General features: G+C 34.7%; 2 protein-coding genes across 7 annotated transcripts in view; both read right to left on the bottom strand.

Moving 5' to 3' along the window:
- Nucleotides 1–6,522, bottom strand: part of LOC136347070 (insulin-like receptor) — a 56,419-nt gene extending 49,897 nt beyond the window's left edge. The window contains exon 1 of the mRNA XM_066296717.1: nt 6,286–6,522. The gene's annotated coding sequence lies outside the window, so the exon portion shown is untranslated. The remainder of the gene's footprint in view (nt 1–6,285) is intronic.
- Nucleotides 6,523–12,745: 6,223 nt separating this feature from the next.
- kmr (kramer) overlaps nt 12,746–16,238 on the bottom strand; it is a 30,496-nt gene continuing 27,003 nt past the window's right edge. For 5 of the 6 annotated variants that reach the window (XM_066296700.1, XM_066296699.1, XM_066296701.1 and 2 more), the window contains one exon: nt 12,746–16,182. In XM_066296700.1, the coding sequence (XP_066152797.1) occupies nt 16,067–16,182 (116 nt within the window). In that variant the 3' untranslated portion in view covers nt 12,746–16,066. The remainder of the gene's footprint in view (nt 16,183–16,238) is intronic. The other variant, XM_066296698.1, reaches the window with a different exon arrangement.

Here is a 16,238-nt window from a genome sequence, read left to right as displayed (position 1 = left end):
TTTCAATGGCGGTTTTTGAAAAATAATTCGAATATTTTTTGACAGATTTTGCCCTAACTATATTAAAATGATCAAGTCCAGTCGCGTGAGGGGGAAGAGGGAGAAGACTACTTTAACTAAATTTATTAAGAATAGAACATACGCCACTGGCTTTAATTAAATTTTGATATTCTTTTTGAGATGGAACGATTGAAATTACATCTTTTTTGTGTCTGAAATTTTCGTCGAATCTTGCTTTTACTCGATAAAAAATGGAAACCATTTTGTTGCATGTTTATTTATCATACGAAACCCTTTTTAAAAAGCTCAAAGGTCTATTTCTTCATTACCTTAAAATATTTTGTACTTGGATGATTTAAAAAAAAATTAAATCCTTCAGAAGATATTTGAATTATTTTTCATAAAAAGTTATTTAAAAAATTTCACACCCTGTATTTTCACAAAAATACGTTTCCGAACCTATGTTTATAGGCGCTTTTTTCATAAATTCACCTGAGAAATCGCCCCCCTAAATGTTGCCGCATTTTATTTAAACGCCCCGTATATTATGGGAAGCTCCACTCAAATCTGCTAAAAAACATAACAAATTCATTAAAAACAGCGAATTTAGTAAATCAAGTTGACGCGGTTGGCAATAAAAAAGTCTATTTCGAATACGGATCATCATATGATACATAAACGAGGGTATAAATCTTTCGAGTAATTCGAAAATTCAGTGACATACAGGGTGTGCCAGTGAAAATAACACATTTTTTGTCAGTCGCGCACAAATCTGGCAACGCCGCAATGATACCGGTGGAAGGTATTCCAGTTATAATATTTTAATTGAACAGTTCAAATTCCATTACATCGGCATCCAAAATTGCAGATTCCTAGCCGTATTAGACTCCCATAAACTTTTAATGGGACACTCGCCGTGAATGATCCTGTATATATAATAAGCGATTTTTACTATTACGGCCTTGGAGATAATGGGGTTTTTTTGAAACTGCCCCCCGCGGTCCAGTTAGAGAATGAAAATATATTTCCAACAATTCTCGTGTATACATGGCATCTTTTTTTCATCGATTATCAGTAGTGGTTTTCGATATACAGGGTTCCCCAAAAAACTAGGCATCTGGAATAACTCGTTTATTACGAAATATATGAAAATTCGGTAAGGTACGTTGACTGTAGTTTCAAGGGGACCTATTTGAACATACATACATAATAGCTGCTTACCTTCGCCAGTCCTCCGTGCAGAATCACCCCCTTGAAAACCTTAAATAAGAAGTAGGATCAACTGATACGTTGCTCGATAGGGTGTTCAATAGCCTAAACAACGATGATAATTTTCGATGGCTCTATATATGCCAAAACGGCCTTTTTTGTTGTTTACAGTAGTAGATGGTGAACGGTGAAAAAGTTTAGTTATTTGTTGTGAGATTGTGCCGATATCCAGTGAAAAATGTGTTAATTTTTTTGTCAATAAATGCTTTAGATACCTTATTTTCGTCAGTTCCAATTTTATTCGTGTTGAAAATAGTTCGGAGAGATCTGGAGTGCGAATATTTAATAACAGACCCACAGAAATAAACGTATTTCATCACCGTGTCTCACAGTTAATGAAACAATTAACAGAAATTGGATCTGTGGGTAAGAAACAATCTCAGCGTCAAAGACCAGTTAGAGACAGTATGGTGGAGGAGGTAGGGGAGTTGGGATGGAAAATACTCAGTCAGTATGAAAGGTAACATTGGAATATGAAGAAGTAGTGTTAACTATATCATGAGAAGTTATACGTTTTTCCCTATAAATTCCAATTAGTTTAGGTATTAAACCGAGATAATTCTGATTTCAATTCTGGGAAACGCTCAATGAACAATTGTTCAATAATTCCAACTTATTTTACAATACACGATTTTCCGATGAATATACATTTTTTCTAAATGGACGGCTGAAGTACTGGAACGATAACAATCCACACTGACTGAGTAGCACAGCCCCAGTATCCGGTAAATACAAATGGTTCGACTGGAACCCTAGGTAATTATGTTGCTGGACCGTTTCTTAGTAATGAACCTTTCAGTGGTAAAGGTTACTTAGAAATTTTACAAGAAACCACTTGACCCGCTTTAACTGAAATTCTCGACGCAGATGAAAATCTTCTGGAAGGTAAATGAGTATTTCAGTAAGACGGAGGTCCGGCTGATTTTCACGTAGAAACTTGCAACCTTTTCAATACCACATTTTTCAATCGCTGAATCGGTAAAGTTGGGGTCCCACTGGATCGCTATCAGTCTCTTGACCTCACTTCCCCGGAATTTTTTTCTACGGGGGCATTTGAAATCTCAGGTTATTATTAGGACCGAACCTGTATCTATCCTTGTATCAAAGAGTTGTGTTAGAATATCGCACTCTTACCCCCGATATGTTTTAAAATGTCAGGGAATAATTCGAAAACACACTGTATTATTGTCTGAAAGTTAACGCGGGTGGTTTTGGACAAGACGCAACATAAAACAAGTTTTGTACTTCAATTCTACCTCTTAGTAAAGTAAATAATAACAGGGGCTGCTTTGGCAGATAGAGCTAACCACATGAGAAGTTAGCATCAACGCTATTTAGGCTATTGAATACCTTTGCCGATAATGAACCACTTGCCCCACTTCTCATCTAAGTTTCTTAAGAAGGTGGTTCTGGAGAAAGGAGGGATGAAGGTGAGTAGCTGCTGTGTACTATACACGTTAAAACGGACCCCCTCGAAACTATAACCAACTATAACCGAATTTTCATAAATTGCGTAATAAACAAGTTATTTGGGGTGTCTGGGGGGGCGACCTTGTATAGCAGGCAGCTATTTTTGACGCGCCGCCCGGTACATTGAGAATGGACCTTGGAACAGCAAACTCGAGAACAATTTTGCGAAGTAATTTATTTGATTATTAAATAATGGATCTCGATCAGGTTTGGAAAAATGAAGGATCCTGTTGGGAAAGTAGAGGTCAACGCGGCAATTCAACCACGAGAATCTTTATAAATTTTGCGAAGTTCTTAAATACCAAAACCGAGGGTTAACACACGCATAGACATATTACGGTTACGAGGCAATTATGGGCTAATTTACTGTCGATATCTTTAAAGCGTATTACTTAGATCAGGGGTCCCCAAACTACGGCCCGCGGGCCAAATCCGGTCCTTGACACTTGTCCATGCGGCCACGGGCTGGACGGCCAAAAAATTCACGATTATTCACTATATTAAATATTAATGCCATATAAAAGCGTATCGGAAATTTTCGATCAACAGGCTTCATGTGGAAAAATTTTTAATTTAATGCACTCGATGTCTATCGTTGTTTCTGCGGTAAATTTTATACGAAAAGCTGGACTTGGTCATAGACTGTTTTCTTGACCATACCGAACCTGAGAATGTCGATTTATCGTCCTAGACTGAATTGCAATGGTTGAGCCGTTGAAAAGTGCTAAAGCGCTTTTTTGAGTTACGAAACGAAATTGATACATTTGTTATGGTCAAATTAATCAGTTCCAGAACTTTCAGATCCCATATGGTGGAGGGATCTAGCATTTTTTGGACTGACATAAATGAACATTCCGGCTCTCTCTATGTAAACTTACAAGGGAAAAAAACTTGTACATGAATTTATTTTTCATATTGAATCACTTCAAACAACGTTACTTTTTTACGAGCAATAGTTGTAACAAAGTAATTTTCGTATTTTCTGTATTGTGAAAATTTGTAGAAAACAAGCTATACATACAATTTAAAGACTTTTGTAAATGTGAAAAACTAAACGTTTTGTTTCAAAATCCCTTCGATATATATCCAGATGAGGTTGAGGTGAATATGTATTCAGAATTGGCACAAAAATTAAAATTCGATTTAGTTTTATTTTTTGCAATGAATCAATAATTATAGCAATATCAGAAATTTTGCTAGAAAAATGATTTCAATTTTTGGAACCGAAACAGTTTTTCCAGGTTGAAATATAAAAAATTTAAAAAAACCGCTCAAAACTGACTGAGAGTCTTTTGAAAGATTCTTTTACTATTGGTGATTCTGAATCGGCAATAAATACAGGGTTCCTCATATTGAACCATGCACTGTAAAAGGCAAACAAAAACTTTCTAATCGAAGTAAAAAGTCTTTTATCGGCCTAATATACATATAGCTAACTCTGTGGGATTTATTATTAATTTAGTTAACCATTCAATTTTTAAAAACCATGTCTTCTGAATGCCCTCCAGCAAGTTCAATACAATTTTGAATTTTAAATTCAAAACATTACATAACCCGACGAAGCGAATCTCTATCTTGATCTCGATTCGCGAATGAAAAATTCATCAACTTTGTTAAAATTTAAATTAATTATAACATTGAGTAATTTTGCAATAATTATTCTTTTAATTTTTGTTCCTGCTCGCTTGTTATTGGCGTGAAAATTTCCGCGAATTGTTTACTAAAAAATTCCACAGACCAAAAGTCGTTGTTTGATGCAGTGAAAGAACGATTCTGGAGCTGAAAGAGCGGATTCGAAGTGAAACAGCAAGAACAGATTGAGATTTACTTCATCGGGTGTTATAAAATTTTGATCTTAAAATTCAAAATTGCCATAAAGTCGATGAAGGGCATTTGGAAATGATGATTTGAAAAAGCCTTATAGTTATGTAAATTAATGATAAGTCCCACAAAATTAGCCATGTATTAGTCCAATGAAAGATTTTTTGCTTCGATCAGAGTATATGTGAAAAGTGTATAGTGTAATAAGGAAAACCCTGTATAAATATGTAAAACAACTGAAATATCTGCAAAACAATCACATGTATCACATGAAATTTTTCGGTCGGTTCGCGTCTATTTGTATTTTTTTGGGGGGATTTTATACAGGTTCCTAAATTATAAAATACTCAACAAACAATTTTATTAATATGTATTATTTTCGTACAAAACTTTGTATCCGGCCCGCCCATGGCTCTATAGATTCACATGCGGCCCTATCTCTAAAAAGTTTAGGGACTCCTGACTTAGACGAATGGCAAGATTGCGCTTTTATTCCGAAGTTGCAGTTATATCGATTCAGCCAAACGTAGATGTTCCTAAACTGTAATTCTTATAAATTATAGGGGGAAAGTTTTATTATACAGGGTGACACTCAGGATATATGGTACTGAAACCTAGCCAATGCAGGATATATTACCAAAAAAGGACGCGACCAACATAGGCGTAACATAAGGGCGCATTAAACGTATGCGGCCACCACTGGTCCACCCATCGGCGAAGTCAAGAAATAGTTTGTGTAATCTCCACTTATGGTAATTCAAAGACAATAAGGCTATTGCAGGCTGCTAATCTGTAGGGGTCTCGAAGGGTTCTCTCTACATTGAATTTTACTACTTGAAATGAATGTTCGTATGAATATCTTTCGATCAAATGGGCAGGCAAACATGCAAAACATTAATGTTTGCAGTTAATGCAGAGATATTTTAATTGTAATAAACTGTGACTTCGATCGCAGTAATTGCACGGGCTTGTCAATATTCCGCCTGGACAGAAAGACATGCATAAAAACGATTTTTAAAATGATAATCTCATCTCATCGAATCCAGTTTTATACGCCTGCAACTCAGAACGAATTTAACTTTTTCGGTTCTGCTCGGTTATCGATGCATTATCGCACATTTTTAACGAGAAACCGAGGGCGTTAATGCACTGATAAATACATACTATATCGCGGCATGCCGGCGGTTCGTTTCTATTCTCTCTCGTATTCTGACGGCTTCAAAGGACATTTCAGATTGTATATTAACCCTGAATCAAAGCATGGTGGACACCTTGAACTTAAGCTGCATTGCAGTTACTGCAGTAGTGCAGTACGACCTTGATAAAAGATGCATTCAGCTACTGCAACTGCAGTAGGCTATAATAATAACTTCCAAATTTAAGTGCCAAAGCGGCGATTGATCCATTTTGCTGCAACCAACAAAACGCATACTTCCAATGAAGGCTTGGAAAACTTGTTTTGATTCTATGGCCAGATGATGACTTCGAAATATACATTCTGTATATAAATAATTATTAGTTAGTTTAGTTGCAAATTGTTGTTATCTTGTTAAATACGTAAAATATCAGCGACGGAGGATAATTGCAGCTTATGCATTATTTGTTGACAATTGATGTTGTCACAACATGTCAAAGCCATTTTTTCGGACTATCTATATGTAAACAATAACGCAACAACTTGACAAGGAAGCAATATTTGTACACAAACAAAACAGCAAAACATACCCTCTTTTCGTGCACATTCTAGACTAGACCATGTGGGAATCCGACCTCAAACGTAGAACTGGCGATCATGTAGTCACGTGCAACTCGCCACTCGCCACTAGGGAGGTTGCTTGTTCCCAAAAATCACGCAAGCTTTCAAGCTACACAGTTGTAATCACTCCAGCACCATACTTCCAAGACACAAAACTTGTACTTCGCCGATGTTTGTTTGGCGAATTTCTACTACACGTTCGGTTGATCCCACTGTTGCCGGTTCTCGCGCTTTCTTTTCATCTCGAATTCTGGACGCGTCATGAAGCTCATAGAGGTATTAAATTCATTCCGGCTGTATTGTAGCGTAATAGGGGAAATCGGTATGTTCACATCTAAAATTCATATTATTGCGGCAGTTGATTATCGAATCAACCTATGCATCTTACCAAATTCCTCTGTCCGTCAGAATGTGTAATTTTTTTCTTTCGATTAGGAATTAGGGTTGTTGTATCTTAGCCGACTCGTGGCTTCACGGACAGATTTATTATGACGGTCGTCCGATGAGTGACCATGCAATAACTGACGTGGTCATTGCGAAAAGTGACACCTGTTGGTTTGTCCGCATCCGTTACTTTAGACATCCACTCAAAACTTCCCCTTATTCGACCGTTTGAGTTGATTCATACTTCAGACCTCAATGCAATACCTACCGAGGCTAAGTTTTATGCTAAAACTTAGCTTTAATACCTCTATGATCGTGGAACGTCCCACCGTCCCAGACGAAAATACACGCGATGTTGTTTCCAAAGTTCCTTAACGGGATAACGTAAAAATGACCTCATGTCTTGTCATGAATGAAAATCATTTTATCATTTCAGCACCCTTCGTACGAAGAACCGAACCAAAATGGCTTTAAACAGTTTCTTTATCCGCAATTTAAGGACATATAAAAGTACCTGAGAAAATAAATATCATTCGCCTGTATTTTACGTACATAATTGTTTCTTTCCATTAAGCACTCCCAGAGTTAGAACCTTGAAAAATTCATTACCGCATTCAAAACAGTTAATACTCATTTTAATTTGAATTTTTTAAATGGAGAATCGGTAATAATGTGTAATTTCATATATCATAAAAACTGATCAAATCTTGGGAATATATCTTATTCAAGTATAGACCGATTGTATTGAAAATGACAAATACACAATACGATTGTAGTCAGGCAAAATCATTTGTATAAAATTTATAGTTATGTTGAAAGACTTGGCAATGGCGCGTTTTCATATGCTGCACATTTATTGTTGAAAGCGACGTTGCCATTGTGAGATAAAAGCAATAATGTTAACAATTCAGATCAGCAAAGTCATTTTTTAAAGTCAAAATCAAAAGTTGTTTGCTGCTTTAAGATCGGCATCTTTTGGACCAAAGCTTATTTCTGTGGATTGTAAAAACGAGTTGAGAGTCGAAGATCGAAGTAAAAATGTCAGTTCCCAAAAATTGGCATCAACATTTTAATCTTCGGCCTTCGCTATGATAATTATTATAAAAAAAGTAGAGTTGCAAAATGTTTTTTCAAGAAAATATTTTTAGTCGTCGACGTATTTACCTGGTAAATTGCTAGACAATCTGTTTCGTATGACACAAGCGTCAACTGTCACTGTTGTTTACGTCATATGTTATAAATATCTTCAGGCGTAAAACAAAGGGAAATGAACGGTTAAATTGAAATAAAATATCAACAATTTAACACGTTTTTTTTTAAGGTTAAGCAATTCTAGGACAGTTTATCATTAGCTCAGTTGTCGCCTTACCCCCTAAAAAACATAAAAGCCGAATTTAAGAATCCCAAAGTCTTTTGGTTGTATGGTTGATACATAGTCTTTTCAACTGCTGGGTATTTTGCTAGAACTGAAATGGTATAGATGCACTTTTTTTTTTTTAATTACACTCTAACGATTCAGTAGTCAAAAAAAGACAAACTTAATTTCAGTAATGGAGGTAAAATTGCTGGAAATTGTTTGATTGAAACAAAAAAAATGCGTAAACATTGATATAAAAAAGATTTGTTTTATATTTAGTTGTCGATAATATGGTAAAAAAACCATCGGTTTTAATTTGTTGATATTTTATAGTGTCTTTGGGTTCACTTCAAAATTACGTCATTTTCGAAAAATTTAAGCTCTACGCGGGTAATGTTCAGATTCGTAATTCAGATACGTTATGTTCCCTTAACGTCAAAAATATAAATAATTATTCAATTAAGGTTTATATACATATATATGTTTATACGAGATGCAGTTCTATAGCATTTATATAATAAAAATAATTTATTTTACAACGGGAAGACTCCCTTTGTTTTATGGCATTTCGAGGCCTATTGAAGGAACTACAGCATTATGCCTTAGGTTGGCCCCATGATATTAAAATGCAAATATTTCGGAAACTGTGAGCGATGATACGACATTATTTATACTTTCGAAATCGACAAAAAAATATGAATCTGAAAGTACTGGTGGCACAATTAAAGGGGGGGGGGATAAGTTGAAGGTCCCCCCTCCAAAACCAGTATGTATGATTTTAAATTATTACTGAAATATATTTATATGTTGATATAAGGTATATTATTATATCTTAGACACGTGTATTTTTAATTATTTCATTAACAGACGTTACAATAAGAAGAAATGACTTTTTACTATTTAAATTTTAAATAGCTTAAAAAGTTTAGAATCAAACAACTAGGCATGTTTAGGACATATTATATTAACAATAATGCATTAAAAATATATTCAAAATAAATTAATAAATTAAAAATATATATCACTTCGTGCTGGCAATCTATAGACTGTTTAAAAATACAAATTCTAGCCTTTGATATTCAAACAGCTTTTACTGAATAAAATGGAACTATCAATCAACATATAGGGTGTCGCATTTAAAAAGTCTCAACTTCGGTAATTTTTTCAAAAATTAGGACACTTGGGAAAAACTGAATACGTCACTAAATTCTGCATAGAAAACGTGTAAGATTCCACTTGCACCTAGTCGGTAACTTATAAGACAACTGAATTACAAGAGGCGTTTTGAAATGCAAAATTTTCAATTTCGCCCTGTATTTCAAAACCCAAAAGAGCCTTGACGAATCTGTTTTTGTGGCATCGTTCGTTTTACAAAAAAGCGGCACAGGTTTGCGACAACTCCAACCCTTGAACTGCAATAATAACGGAGATACTCTTCGAAAGTGTTGAAAACTGAACACCCTGTACGTGAGTTTCTAAATAAATACGTAGGTGCGTTAAAAAAAGTGCCGCATTCATTAGGAAATAGCCTTAGCGATTTCTGCATCAAGGAGTTATTTAAGGACGTTTGATATCGTTAGAAAAACGTTGTATTGAACAACATACAGTGTGTCTACTTAAGTTGGAATCATATGGGAAACTTGTTTGTTATGAATTTTTGCAAAAAAAGTTATTTTTCATAAAAAGTTCTGTATGGTCTTAAATCTAAATTTGTACAATCAGACGCCAAACCTTTGGAGTCGATCTACCAGCTTTCTTAAAAATAAGAATTTTACTCAAGAAAATTTTATTAATGTTAGTTGCAATAATTCATTATTGTTTCTTGTTTATTTAAAATAGGATAACTTTTCGTTTCTCGATATGTTTTCAGAACAACTACGCAATTTTAATGGGTAATTAATGCATAACAACAAGTTATTTTGCTAATAGAGAAAAACAAGTTAATAATTTATTAAACTAGGTGAGATTATTTACTTTAGTTTGAAGTCCTCTAGTACCTTCCTTTCAAAATATTTATTCGTTCTTTGAAAGTCAAATTCGATATGCATGAGAACACTCGACTCTCAGAAGAACGCTAACTGATTTGGATCCAACGAGACGGTGTTTCGTGTCACAGAACGTTAACCATTAGAGAATACCTTCAAAATATTTTTAATGGAAAAGTCACTCACAAACATTCGAATATTTTTTGTCCTGCTAGATCTTCTGACTTGACCTCTACGGACTATATTTTCTGGGATTACTCAAAGACACAAAGTCTACGAGCAGAGATCGTTTTGAGGTGTTGATCATTTGGAAATGGACATGTCAAAAGATCGTCACGAAATTATTCCAAATTTGATAGTCGATGTACTAACAGAATTTGGGGAAAGAACGATTTAAAACTAATGTAAATAATTTTATATAGTTTCACAAATTATTAACTTTTTGTTTTTTCCTATCAGCGAAATAGTTTATTGTTATGCATTATTTAAGTATTTATATCTCCTGATTCTTATGACAACATATTAAGAGGCGAAAAGTTATTGTGTTTTCAATAAACAAGAGATAAATGTGAATTATTGAAATGAGCAGTGATTTCATTTTCGTAAGCAAAATTCAAATTTTTAGGAAATCTGGTATACGACTCTAAAAGTCTAATGATGTTTTCCTTTTAAGATTAAGTATTTTAATTCATTTTACATCTAAGACCAAGCAGAATTTTTCATGAAGAATATACAATTTTTTAAATTTAATAATAAAACATGTTCCCTTATGATTCCCACTTAGGTAGACGCACTATGTGCACATTTGTAAAATAAGGTGCAATGTAGTCCGAAGGGATAAAGGACGCATATGTATCAATCAGTTTAATGTTCAACCCGCGATGAAGTCACATTATGTTATACAGGGCGTTATTTATGTACGTGGCCAAAGTTCAAGGGGTGATTTTTTAAGTGATTGTGAAGCGAAAAATTGGTATAAAGATTGGTCTGGCAGTGCTCCGTTTGTAAGATATAGTGTCAAACTTAAAAAAAAATTCCTAAGATCTCAATAAGCCTTTGGCCGCTATTGTCGAAATTTAGAAGTGTTATTTATGGTTATTATTATTTGTGCGCCACTGACGTTTTTGCAATTTTTATATTTTTTTAAAATTTTTATATATTTTTTAAATTTTTATATATTTTTTAAATTTTTATATATTTTTTAAATTTTTATATATTTTCTAAATTTTTATATATTTTTTAAATTTTTATATATTTTTTAAATTTTTATATATTTTTTAAATTGAACGATTTAAAATACAATTTGACACGAACAAAATTCAGGGGATGGAAACGTTGTAATGATTTATGTAAAAGAAATTTAAGGGAAAAAAACGTATCTTTAGCCGCTTATTGGGAAAAAGTCAGTGGGGCATAAATAAATATAATCACCATAAATGACACTGCTAAATTTCGACAAAATGGGTTAGAAGATTATCATTGTTCGTAGGAGAAAAACGATTTTTTGACATCTTGCATCATGAAAACGAAGCTTTACCGGATCTACATTTACAGCGGCTCAGAATCGCTCAAAAAACCACCCCCTGAAGCTTGACCACGTGTTAACACGGCGATTAGCAAAGTGCCGAGTTTGCAACGCATTTTTTACAATTCCCGTTAGCCATTTTCCACGTTTAGATCTTTCCGAATTCCTCTATTATTCGAACTTGTACGTGTACGTTTCTGCGTATACCATGCGATTCCGGCAAAACTTCTTCTATTCGAATTCGCATTTATTTCCATTGAATCCCGCACAAGGGCCAGGGTTCCATACATAAGAATTGAAGGCAATATGATGTATATAGGTGCCCATGCAATATTGATTGGTGTTGCTTTTCAAAAAGGTCAGATACAATAAATCTTCCTTCTGAAAGTCTCTCTATTAAAATCCTTGAAAACTAACTGCGCTGTTGGAACTAACTGCGCTGTTAGATGGCCATGCCCTATTTCGCCATCGATTTTCCTATCTTCGCAAAGCCAGACGCAAAATGAGATATTTAATTAATCTATTCAATCTTGGTAATAACGGGTTTTTGGTTTTGGAGCTTGAGGCTGAAGAAAATTGCCCTGTGATATATAGGTTTTTGAGGGTCTGGAAAACTAGCCCTAATTCCCGTTATACATAATTATTGGCAGCTATTCATAACCGCGGTCTCTACGTTGCTCTTTACCATATATATATATATATATACATATATAAGGTGTTAAAGTCTTATATAATTGAGCGATGCACGAGTCACGGGAGATGCAAACACATATAAAAGTCCTTGGGAAGTTCTTATTCGGATTAGAATTGGTCTTGTTCGAGGCTCGAAACGACTAAATCGATACGGGGCGACTTGGGTAATAGGTGATGGTTACCCCTTTTTTGTTGTATTAAATTACTCCTGACAAAACAAGCTTATTTGCCAGACAAATTACTGATACTCTTTCATGAGACATCAATTTCTTGTTGGCAGGGAGACAATGAGGCAGACGGCTATAAAAAAATGATCTGGAAATGTTAGATATTCTATATTGAGGCAAATAACAAACAACGAAAGATCCTATGAGGGCCGTTATGCCTCATCACCCCCTAGACGTAGGCATCTATTTCTACGCAAAGTGAAATTTTCTGCATGGACGAAAGGTGTATAGCGGCCCTCATAGTAGTCCCCTCTAATATATTAATCTTTAATGTATTTAAGATACCTAAATCCTTCTCTACAAAAAAATCATACATATACACTGTAACATACACATTACGGTTTTTTGCTTTGTACAATAAAAAGTACCAAATATTTACATAAAGGTCATGTTTTGTTAACTTACAAAATGAATATTCTATTATATGTACATAGAGTCATCAACAAATAACAAATACTTTTATAGTGATAATGCGATTCACAAACAACGAATTAACAACATTAACAAAGGAAATTTTGTCATTAAATCAAAGATGTTGGTGGGTAATAATCTCGTTTTTTCGACATCAAAGCTTTTAATACAATAATAGTGGGAATTGAATTTTATGGGAACAGGAATTTATGACGTGGCACTATTACGAAATTAACTCGTGAGTAAAGGTTTTTTCAATTACCAACGATTTATACCTTGGGTCCTCATCCGAGGACGTTATTTTCAGATTAATTGTGAATTCGACGAGTCCGAAAATACAGGGAAAAGCGATAATTATATGTCTCACTATGTGTGATGCGTGAACAAGTTATTGTGATGCTGGACCACTGTCCGGGCTCTACGAAATTTCTGGACGTTCTGCATGTTAACGATAACGTTCGTGCCATACGACAACCAAATCTCGTTTTTTGATTGTGGGATACTTTAGCAACAATAACCAGATTGGGCTTGATATGTTGGACAGGATGTCTCAAGTAGGCGGGCCGCTGCACTCCTCTGCTTTACGGGTGGAAAATTGATGGATGAGAAGTAAAATACGTTGAAAAACAGTTGTGAAATGTCAAGTTTCAAAGAAATTGCGGGGGAGCCGTTTTCCCAGTTGCTTGGAAACCGATTTTTTTGGATATTTTTATTTCCAGGCACAAAAAAAGCTATCCGAATGCAGTTTATTTCTATTTCTACTAGTTTACAAAGTTTTCACATCGCAGTAGAATTGACAATAAATTGATATTGTCTAGAACAATTTCGTTATAGCCCCGCAAGAGCTTGCTTCATTGATTTTATTGTCTCTCATCAGTTCTTAATAAATACTATCTAAGAGTGACTAATAGTAGCCCATCCACGGGCAACATGATATACTTATATTAACAATAAATAATTTTTGTACTCAAAATTAAACGCACACAATATAACAATAACAATATCAGAGAGATTAACCCTCACTCAGTAAATTACATGTTGATATTACCAACACCCAGTGAGCATTTTTAATATATTATGGTAACCAACTTTGCCAAAGCTTCTATGTGGCAAAATAAAAATAAAAATATATATATAAATAAACATATGTAACACCATGCTTCGCTTGCAAGGTACAAATATTTCAGACATTTATCACTGGAAAATTGTTTTGTTAATATACGGTGTGTCTCAAATTGGCCTGGCGCGTATGAGAGTTTCGGTTACTGTAAGAAATACAGCGCTGTTTAATTGAGGGACATCTCGATGAATTCTATGAGAAACTCGTATAGAATATAGCAGCTTCGCGCTCGACTTATTTTGAACTAGAATCAAAATATTAGAAATTGCCGCGTTGTCTCAATTTTATTTTCGAAAGAGGCACATTTTAACGGTAAATGCAGATTTGCCCGAACAACTCCCTTCGTGGGGACAGTTCAACTTTACAATTTTAAATTGGCACCATCGGTCGAGGGACGTTTCATTTGAAAGGGTTTTTCACCCTGATTGGCAGCATCTTTTTTCAATTTTAGATACGTTGAAATATCACGAATATACAGGGCGATTTTTTAGAGACCGCCAATTTCGAAAATTTCAAAAACTATTGGAGGAAAAAATTTATAAATATTTATCTTGTGGGGGCCAACTTTGGATCCAAAAATAAATGTTTCACCTTCTCACCCCTATGCACCCACCCTTAAACGAATTAAGCGAGAACACCTCTCCTATAAGACGTCAATGTATGCATAGCTGTTTTTGAGTGCGTTTTTAAATCTTCCTTTAAAGTAGCTACCACTTGTTTCCTGTCCATTACGGTAAGAAGCAAAGTGGTGGTTAAATTACACATTTGCACAAATAATTAATATAACTTCACTACCTGAACCTCAGGATCAATTTTTTGATGCCATTTACTCAAATCAAATTAATTAATTTAGCAAGACAAAGCAGTTTTACAGGGTGATGAAAAAAATCATTCAAAAAGCAGAAATACATGCAGCGTTGTTTCCGGCCAGATTTTGGCTGCCCACTGATCAGTCACGAAAGGGGTGTTCACATTTAATTTTTTAAGTTGGAGTATGTGGTGGTAAGAGGGTGAGAAGCAACGTATTCATTTATGAACCAGAAGGTTGTCTCCAAGGGAAAAAACTTACTTGTTTTCGGAAATTTTTTTGGACTGCTTGGGTGCTCAGTTTTAAAAATATCACCCCGTATATTAAACATAATTGTTTTTTTTTTCATTCATATTGAATGACTGCTAAATGTACCTGGAAGGTGGGCGCCTGTGGATGCAAATTTGATGAATTGATAGCGGGAAGCTTTGCGCATAGCCGCCTTAAATCTCATTGCAGTTTGCCCAGCCCTTCTCTATTTTAAAATTTATGGATTACATTGGATTATCATTAAGCCGGTCATCTAAAATATACAAAAATTATATGATCGCAATCAGAATTAAAAACCCTTTCAAATCAAGTGTTTCTCCACCTATAGTGCCATTGCACCCCCGCGACGAGAGTTGTTCGAGTGAATCTGCATTTAACGGTAAAGTGTGTCCCCTTCGAAAACAAAATCGGGTGCAAAGCTTTCAATTGCACACTCTGTATGCGTTTTAGGAGTAGAAACTACAGGGCAATGTTAAAAGTGCAGCGTTTCAGTTTTTTCCAGTTTTCAAGAAAACTGTAACACCCGAAGGACTTTTCAGACCAAGTTTCCAAATAACCTAAATCCCCATACACGTATATCCAATTTGAGACATGCTGTATGTAAGTGAATTCTAGTTTTTTAATTGCTTTAACTTAAAGCTATTTAGAATATGTTTGAGCTTACCTAAGTATTGTATAAATTACTATCACCATTAATAGACATACAGACAAGTAGAAAGTTGAAGAAGACAAATTCCAAATGGGAAGAAAATGTTTTCTTCGCCATTAATTTTTTCTAAATATACATAGGTACATAATATGTAAGAATTAAGTCAGTCTCACAAGAATTTAGATATTTCAGCAGCAATATCTGATAACAACGTTAAAAACGACTTATTATTAGAAATTCAATAACGATAGATAATGTGACAATAACGTCGAGGGCCCTGTCCAGCTGCTGACTCTGAACTTTCAATGAGCAACGCACCTTTTAACTATAAAAATTTTCTCGTTGTTGGTAGAGGGGCAAAGGAGTCACCGGTGAAGAGTCCTCCTCCTCATTGTTCATTGGCGGAGGGGCGAATTTCAAGGCTTGCAAATTTTTCACTGCAAATTGACATTATTTTCACAAATTTCAATCCTCTTAGATTCATTAAAAAAAC

This window comes from Euwallacea fornicatus, chromosome 26 (genome assembly GCF_040115645.1).
Source record: "Euwallacea fornicatus isolate EFF26 chromosome 26, ASM4011564v1, whole genome shotgun sequence".
NCBI lineage: Eukaryota > Metazoa > Arthropoda > Insecta > Coleoptera > Curculionidae > Euwallacea > Euwallacea fornicatus.
Note: the sequence above shows the minus strand (reverse complement) of the source record. Positions and strands in the feature narration are given on the sequence as shown.